Below are 8,403 nucleotides of genomic sequence, written 5' to 3'. Positions count from 1 at the left end.
GTGGTGAGGATACTCCCTTCTGTCCTCAGGGGCCTTCAATGTCAAGCCTTTCACATAGAGGGAAGCATGGGGCTTTGATGGAGCAGAGTTGGGGGGGCCCTGAGCCTAACGCTGGGTGGGTGTCTTCCCCGTCCTGTTTGCATAACTTGAGGGACGCTAGGCTGGTGGAAACCCTGGGCTGTCTCTGCTGCAGAAGGGCCCAGATGAGCTCCCTATGGTAAGGGGAGCTAAGGTAAAGGAGAACTTTTTGAAATACAGAAACCTTGGAAACACCCAGGACATTAAGACATTGTGGGTGTGAAGGCAGGAGGAGGGTCGTATTGTTGCGAAGAGTGCATGTGTGTTCGAGGAGGCTGAAGAAGGGTTTCTGCAGATGGGGAGCAGCTTAGCTCCCCAACAGCACGAAGCCCTTCTACAGTCCCCTATCTGTACCCTACAGGTAGCACACACCCCACCACTGGGGCCCAAGAGGTGAGTGTCTTAGGGACACTGAGCTATGAAGCTGATCTTACTCTTTCCTCAACACACCCATCCTCAAGTTTGAATATGTCGTTCCCTCTCTTACCGCCTCCCAGGACTCCCCAGCCAAAGAGGAACTGGAACTGTGAACAATCAAGCTTTATTTTTACAAAAATGAACATTGTAGCATGTCTTAGCAGCCAGCCTGAGATTGGGCTGTCTCAGAACTCACTCAAAACTGCTGGGTTCCCTTTGTCCTTCCTCAGTTTCAAAGTGAGACCAGTCCACAGTGCCCCAGGAATGAGCCCCAAGAGCTTGGTCAAGGGAGGGGACTGACTGAGGAGGGCGGGGCCAGAACAGAGGATTGGCAGCCTCACCCCTCCTTCCAAGGAAGGGGCAGAAAGGGACGGCTGGAGCCCCTCACCTCATGAAGCTAGCACGGCTCTAAGAAGGGGTGAGGGGTAGGGCTGGCCTATCCAGACCAGATCCTTGCTCTGGCCAACAGGGAAGCAATTCCCGGCCAGGTTCAGCTGTTCTCTCAAAGCAGCAGATCCTTTCTCTCCATCTAGTTCCTGGGAGGGATACCCCCAATTCCCGGGAGTCAGCAGCCTTTACCTGACGGTGCCCAAGCACTGTGGTCGCAGGTCTAGGAGCACAGGCATCGGGGGGTGGGGGAGGGCAGAGGTATCCCTGCACCCTCCAAGCGGAGAGGTCCCTGAGTAGCTGGCCTCCCTGGCCCACAGGCCGGGGTGGCCCTGTCACGGGTTCTGAAAGTCCAGGACGTGGAGGTTGTAGGACAGCGCCGCATAGAGGTGCTTGGTGGTGAAGCGCAGGCAGTACACGGGGCTGCTGAGCGGCGTCGAGGTCAGCGGGAAGGCCTGCAACGGAGGGAGGAGGGGCATGGCAGGAGCAGCCCTACCCTGCCCGGTCCAGCGCAGGGGGCCAGGTCGCATGCCGACTCCCCTGCTTCTCCAGGCAGCCAACCCCCACCCCCACCCCAGTACAGCCACTAGTAAGGAGTCCTGGCATCTCAGAGCAGGAGTGTGCGGCGCACTTACATGGAGGCAGGCCCTCTGGCGCCGGTCCCACAGCCGCACGACCCCGTAGTAGGAGGACCCGGTAGCCAGCAGGTGGTTGCCATCAGTCTGCAGGCAGTACAGGGTGCTGTCGTGGGGCTCCTCCCACTCCATGACACATTTCCTGTGCGGGAAGAGTCTGTCAGAGGGAGGGTCAGGGGTGCCCGCCGCCCCAACTTCCACAGGGACCTTAGAAATCCATTCTGGCCCAGAGGCAGAAGCTGAATCACCTTCTCTTCAAAAACCAGACTTAAAGGGACCAAGCCTCCTCTGTAAAGCTCTCTTTCTAGCCAGTGCCCGAACCCCAGGCCACATGAGGCCCTCACTTGTGCTTCCACGGCTGGCTACATGTCACACGACTTGGGTGGCAAGGCAGAAAGGCGGGCAGAATGCTGATGGATGGGCCGCTGACTCCCCGGGCTCTCCAGCACCCAGTGGCTATGGTCTCCAGGCCAGGGAACCAGGGCTGCCAAGTGAGGAACTGAAGCACGATCTGACCTTGCTGGCTGCCACTCCTCACCTCCACCTGCAGGGCTTGTGCCGTATGGGGGCGCCCCAGAAGGGCCAGAGGAAGGGCCGGGACTGCCGCCCACCTCCCACCTACCACACTCACCGGACACTGGCTCGGAGGTCCCAGTAGCGAACGTAGGTGTCATAGCCACAGGACAAGAGCGTGGAAGGGGACTCATACATGACATCCAACACCCCAGCCCCTGGGGGGAAGTCGCTGCCCAGGTGCATCATTAGCTGCCCACTGGGGAGAGAACAGAGGGGCAGAGGAAGAGAGACTGTCCCACCTCGGCCCCCACACCGGCTGGTAACCTAATGGCCTCGGTCCCTGGGGAGATGCCGCTCTCCCTCCTGAGCTAAAATCCGGCTCCTTTCGGATGGGGCCAAGGGAAATGGCCCAGGATGCCCACCCTGTCACCCCAGTCCCAGTGCCTGCCCCTCCCCCAGCTGAAGGCCTGCACCACACCTGCTCGCTGCCCAGCGGCCGTTCTCAGGGTGGAAGAATGGGCCCTGCGGCTGGGCTGGCCCCCTCCCGTGCGCACGCACACTTGGTTACTTTCTACTTCTTGATCCTGCAGGTCATGCAGCTCTGAGCTGCCTGAGTCCAATGCCTTAATTCCTGCCTGTAATCTGGGGCTCAAACCTCATTGGGGATAAAGACCACACAAAGGGAGAAGGGGAGTCCCAGGAGATGTTAAAACAAGTAAACACCTTTGTGTCTGGGGAGAGAAATCGCTGAGAAAGCAGCTTAGCTGGCCAGTCCCTGGTGTTCCTGGCCCGGCTGGCCCCCAGCCCGGGGCGAGCACGCCTGTGTGATCACAGCCCCCAGCCTGCTGGGCTGCAGCGCGCTCCCCACCCCTCGCCCCTCCCGGTGGCCGAGAGCAGATTACTGAGAAGAACAATTTCTTTGTGACTGTGTAAGTCCCTCCGTGACCGCGGCAGTGGGCAGACCCCTCGCCCTGATGCCAGACCCCTAGCAACCACGTAGGGGGGCCTTCTGGCCCTAGCAACTACCCCTCAACATCAAGTGCACCCGCTAATCCCTGTGGCTAGGGAACGGGGAGAAGCAGGGAGTTTCTGCAGGATGGGGGGTTGGTGAAGGAGAAAAGGGACACCCTCCAGGCCTGATCCCGAACTTGCACCCAAGAGCCGCCGGGCCCTCCTCCCTGGCAGGACGGGAGAAGGAAGGCCATGCATGCTTCCCACGTCAGAGGCCCTGGCGGCAGGAGGGAGCACTTCCCCTTCTCACAAGCAGTGCTCACCACCAGTGTGAGAGCAGACTTCGGCCCCAGGCCTTCCCGCTCTCACCCTCAAGCTCCCTTCTCCCCAGTGGAGCCACCATCTTCCCTAGAAGCTGAAGGAACAGAGGCGGCAGCTCAGGGTTCCCTTCTACCTTTCCCCTTTGGCCCTGGGCAATGAGGAGACCCCCCAGCAGGTAGAGCCCCTGCCCCCAGCCCCCTTGGGTGGTGTTCCTCTTTCCGGGGTAAGAGGTAAGCCTTTGTGGTGGGGGACCCTGAGAGGGATCAGGCTGAAGGCCAGATCCTAGAGATCACGGACCTTGGCTCCCAGGCAGGGCCCGTCTTCGCAGAAGGGCCACCAGCTATGATTGCCCCACGCCGGGGCAGCCCAGAGTCCCTAAAGGAGCCCATCCCCCACCCCCACCTCTCTTTTACAGGTGCTCCTGGACAGTTGTGCACACCCAGGTAGGGGGCTGTTTGGCTCCACAGTTCTCCCTCCTTCCAGATTTGGGGGCCCTGCCCCTTCCATTAGTGAGGCCTTCAGGAATGACGGAGGAGCTCTCCCCTTTAATCTGCAGAAGTAATTTCATGTTTGTTTGAAATAGAAGATGAAAGGCGGTGGGGGTGGGGGCGTGAAGCCCAGCATGGCTCTACCTGCCTCCCCCCGGTCCCGGGATTCAGAGGGACAGAGCTGGGCACCCCTGCGCCGGACGGGCAGCAGAGTCAGGACCGCAGCATCAGGGCAACACCCAGACCAAGTCACTCTGGGCCCCTGTCCCAGCATCTAAGCCACCCCTAGAAAGGGTCATGCCAGCATCTATGATAAGAAACAGAACCCTGCCTGCCGAGGGAACCCTGAGGGCCTAGAGTAAGCACCGGCCGGGAGGCCACGGCCAGTCGCGGAGCCCCATGTCCGCCAGCCCAGCTGGGCCTGAGACAGTTGCTGCAGCCTGGCGCTCGGAGTTCTTGAAATGGCCACACACACTTCAAATGGGCCAATAAAAAGATACAATTTCTTTGGCCTCTGGGCCTGAGGCCCTCCAGACTGCTGTGCGGTGCCCGGGAGGTGAAGTCCGGAGTCTCCGCGGACACAGCCGGCTCTGGGAAAGGGCCTGTCCCTCCAAACAGCAGCTCCGCGTGGCCCTGGGAGCCCTGCTGGGGCTTTGATTTGGGAAAACAAACAGAAATGGCACCATGGGCCCTCAGCGGCCCCCACCCCAAGACCAATTTAACTAGAAAACTCTAGCTCAACAGCTCTGGGGAAGGGAGCAAGGTTGGCCCGACAATAGCTCTGAACTTTGGGGAAAACGAGGACAAAACCAGCTGTCTGTCTCCTCAGCCCCTCCTCTCGGGCTCCTTTTCTTCCTGCAAGTGTATTCTTGTAAAAACGATTAGATTGCAATTTGTATAACATGGTGACCCCCAAATTCAGACGTTTCACCCCTTTTCTCCAGAAAGAATGTCAAGAATGCTTCTCGGCCTCTCACTGTGGGGGGTGTGGGGGGTGCAGAGCCTTGGCTGTCGCACAACTTGTGTGGGAACAGGACTGCCCCTCAGAGTCCTGGGCCACGACGGGAGCGAGGGCCGGCTCCGTCCCTGCGGAGGGCCAGACAAAAAGGCCATTCCCTCACAGCCGCTGCACACAAAGCCCGGGCCTCCAGGAGCTGCTGAGGGCTGGGGGGGTCCTCCACACCCCGGCCTCTCTGGCCTCTCCCGAGCCTGACTCCAGCAATTCTCTTTGCACCCAGGGAAAGATAAAGACCGAGGGGCCGCCCCTGTGAGCCTGATGAGCAGGCCGCGGACGGCAGCGTGCGATGCGCCAGAGGACCTGGGTGGGAAAAACAAGCAGAGGGCGTCCTCATCCCCGGGACCTTAAGGGGGCAACCAGGTGAGGGAACCGGGGCTCCCACCCCGCTGCACAGCAATTCCATCCCAAGGGAAGAGGGAGCCTCGGAAGGAGTACTGACAGAGAAAATCTATTAAGACACGGACCCCTCTATCGCCATCTTTAGGGGACATCTAGGGACAGCTAACTGGAGGACGGTAGTGGCCCTGAAGACCCAGATGTCCCACTTGGGACAGCCCCTCCCTTTCCTGGTCTGGGCCTGCTGAGCCTGAAGCCGGTGCCCACCCTCCCCCAAGTCCGCTCATCCCCCAGCCTCCACCTGCCTCCCTGCCCGGCCCGCCTGTGCTCCCAACACAACCCACAGCCTGCAGAAAGTCCTCCAGGGCCAAGGGCCCCGAGCTGGGAGAAGCCAGATTCCCCCACCCACCTCCCGGCCTGCATCTAAAAATGCCCGTGGCCCCCACACCCCTTCACAGCCACTGTTAACACATGGGGTTCCCAAGGATGTTCCCTGGAGATCCTAGAGGTTCTCGTTCCTCCGCCTGGCATGGATGTGTGACCCGAGGACGCAATAGGGGCTTTTAGGACAGGGCAAGGAGGAAGAGTGACACACAGTTCACCTTCCTGCAGCTCAGCTCCCAGGGACAGAGGATGCGGAGGTAGAAGCTGGGCCAGACAAGTTCACTCAGGAGAGGAGGCTTTTCCTCCTTCCCACCCCCACTCTCCTCTCTCTCTCTCTGAGCAACAATCAAGGAGCACCGTCTGTATACGAGGCATTGTGCTTTACCAGGAACTGCAGGGACAAGTCCAGGATGGCTGGGGGAGTTCTCCCTGTCCTCTAGGAGTTTTCAGTCCGGGGACGGAGGGAGTCAGTCATGTACCCAACTAACAATACAAGGGGTGACCGGAGGGGTCCCTGAAGAGAAAGGACAGATAAGAAAACATTTTGGCCTGTGGGCATGGAGTGGTTCTCTAGGGAGTGACAGAAGCGGGTAGGCAATGACAGGAGTGGGGGGGGATATGGCCCAGGTGAAGGACCCCCCCCCCCAGCAGGAGGGCCAGAGTCAAGGCACCGGCACTGGCGCCCTGTTTGCACCTGGCAGACCCTCCCGTCCAGCCAGTCCTTTTGGACCACGACCACCCCTGGGTGCGCACTGCTTAGCGGACATGAACTCTGGGAGGGGCAGGGAGTCCCCAGGCTTCTCAGCAGAGAGGAGTTGGCCTTGTCCAGCCCTCTGGTGGGGAGGGCCGGAATCCAGGAGGCACGTTAGGTCCCACATGTAACACCATAGTGGTGGAGACAAGAAGCCCACGGAAGCCTCGCCTGCCTCGGCGCCATCGGGCGAGCGGGAAGGGCCCTGCCGGAGCCCACGGCCTCGCCCCCGCATGTGTGCGCGCGCGTGCATGGCCCCCGCGCCCGCCCGTGCACACGTGTTCAGACACAATGGCTCAAAGGCCAGGCAGCCGGGCAGCCCACTTTGTACTGCTAACAAGAGGCCCGTAATTACAGGAAGGGGCAGCCGGGCAGATAAAAGGATACAAAATTTCAACATCTGTTGCCATAAAGGGATAAGGAGAAGTGAAACGCAAAGTATCAGTTTGGTGTCAGCAGGCAGAGAGCCAATTTCAAAGAGTTCAGGGGGACAGAGGGGACAAGAAAGAAAAAGGAAAGAGGGGGAGAAAGAAAGAAAGAAATTACAGGGTTCCTTAAAGAGGTAAAGAAAAAAGAAAATGAAAAAATCTGTCAGTAATACTTTCAAAGGAGAAGGCAGGTACTTTAAAGAGGGCAGTTCCCCAATCACCCTGACCGAGGGCCAGGCCGCCCCGGGCGGAGGCAGAGCCGCGGGCAGAGACGAAGCCACACCTGGGTCGGGTGGGCACAGCCACTGCCCTCGATGGGACCCGGCTTGTGCTTGCGACACCACGTCCTGCAGGCCCTTAGAAAGGGCTGCAGCCTGGCCCTCCCCTTTCTCAAGGCCACCCCGGGGCCCACAATGGCTGACAAGGTGGCCCTGTGAGTGCTCTAAGGGTTACCAACTCCAGCCACGGGGGCTAGGGTCAGGAAGGCCTGGTGACAGTGGTGCTGTCTGCACCGAAGAGTAAGCAGGATTGAGATGGGGGAGTCCAAGCACGGGGCAGGGGCAGCTAGAGCAGAGGCTCTAGTGGGAAAACAGAGGGCACCTGTGGGGAAGTGTGAGACACCTATCTGCCCCAACTTCAGTGAGAAAGAGGAGACTCAGGGGCTTTAGGGTAGACAAGGAAGAGTGATGGGGAACAGGGATGACCTTGGCTGGAAAGGGAGAGAAGGCGATGTGTGCAAAAGCCCACACATACTCACACTCCTGGGACTCGGAACAGTCAAGGCCCTAGGAGTAGCCAGGTCACCTCAGCCCACACCTCTCCCCATCCCAGTCCCCAGGCTGGCTTAGGGCTGCAGCTGTTGCCACTAGGATCGCTGTAGGTCGGCGCTCACAGGCCTCCATCCTGTAGCCTACCTGTGCCAATGCTAGATCCAGCTTAAATGCCCTTGGCCAAAATGCAGAACCCATGGTGACAGCAAGCCCAGGAGGAGGGCTGTATATGGTGTTAGGCCAGTCCAACCTCCCAGGCCTTTCGGAAGCTGGGGGTATATGCCACACAGCACCCTCCTTGGGACCTAGCTGAGGCTCCTGCTCAAATGCACACAGAGCACGTAAAATGGGCCTGCATCCCTTCAGACCCCAGACTCAGGAACGGGAAGGCTTTGGCCCAGCTTCTTGGGGTCTGATGGGACCATGGGGCATAGCAAGGGATGCTTCAGTGGTTGGCTGTCGGCACTGTGTGTCAAGATAGAGCCCTTGGGGGCCTGCAACCTGGCCTGAAGGCTAGCTCCCCTTGTAGGCAGGAATACTCTGGCACTTCCAAGTCAGGTCAAGGACTCCATCTTTCTTTCTGCCTGGGTTAGACAGGTTAGAAAAGGAAGAAGGGAGAGAGAGAGAGCCAAGTTCTTGCCATCCAAGCAATGGCCGTATGCCCATAGTTGCTCTCTGACCTGTGTACCCCAACGCCTCCCCCTCCCCAGCTCGTAGGGACAACAGAGTCTCCAAGGGTCTTGATGGAACGAAGGGCCAAGGGAGCCATGGTGCCTTTGAAAGGGCACTGTAAGAAGTAGCCTAAGCGACCTGACAGCAAGGCCCCGAGACATAGCAGGGAGAAGACGGGTCCAGCAGGGTCCCTACGCTCCCCCCAGGTGTGTCCCAGCCCCCACCACCATCCTGAGGGCGGCCCCAAAGGG

At 59.6% G+C, this 8,403-nt stretch overlaps 1 protein-coding gene across 5 annotated transcripts in view; it reads right to left on the bottom strand.

The window, feature by feature from the left end:
* Positions 1–603: 603 nt before the first annotated feature.
* Positions 604–8,403, bottom strand: part of FBXW4 (F-box and WD repeat domain containing 4) — an 81,174-nt gene continuing 73,374 nt past the window's right edge. For 4 of the 5 annotated variants that reach the window (XM_059169134.1, XM_059169133.1, XM_059169136.1 and 1 more), the window contains 3 exons: positions 2,149–2,289; positions 1,518–1,659; positions 604–1,337 (listed from right to left, as the gene is read on the bottom strand). In XM_059169134.1, coding sequence (XP_059025117.1) covers positions 1,218–1,337; positions 1,518–1,659; positions 2,149–2,289 — 403 coding nt within the window. In that variant the 3' untranslated portion in view covers positions 604–1,217. Of the gene's footprint in view, positions 1,338–1,517; positions 1,660–2,148; positions 2,290–8,403 lie in introns of those variants that run through there. The other variant, XR_009352483.1, reaches the window with a different exon arrangement.

This window comes from Mustela lutreola, chromosome 4 (genome assembly GCF_030435805.1).
Source record: "Mustela lutreola isolate mMusLut2 chromosome 4, mMusLut2.pri, whole genome shotgun sequence".
NCBI lineage: Eukaryota > Metazoa > Chordata > Mammalia > Carnivora > Mustelidae > Mustela > Mustela lutreola.
The sequence above is the reverse complement of the archived record's forward strand: the minus strand, read 5'-3'. Positions and strand labels throughout refer to the sequence as shown.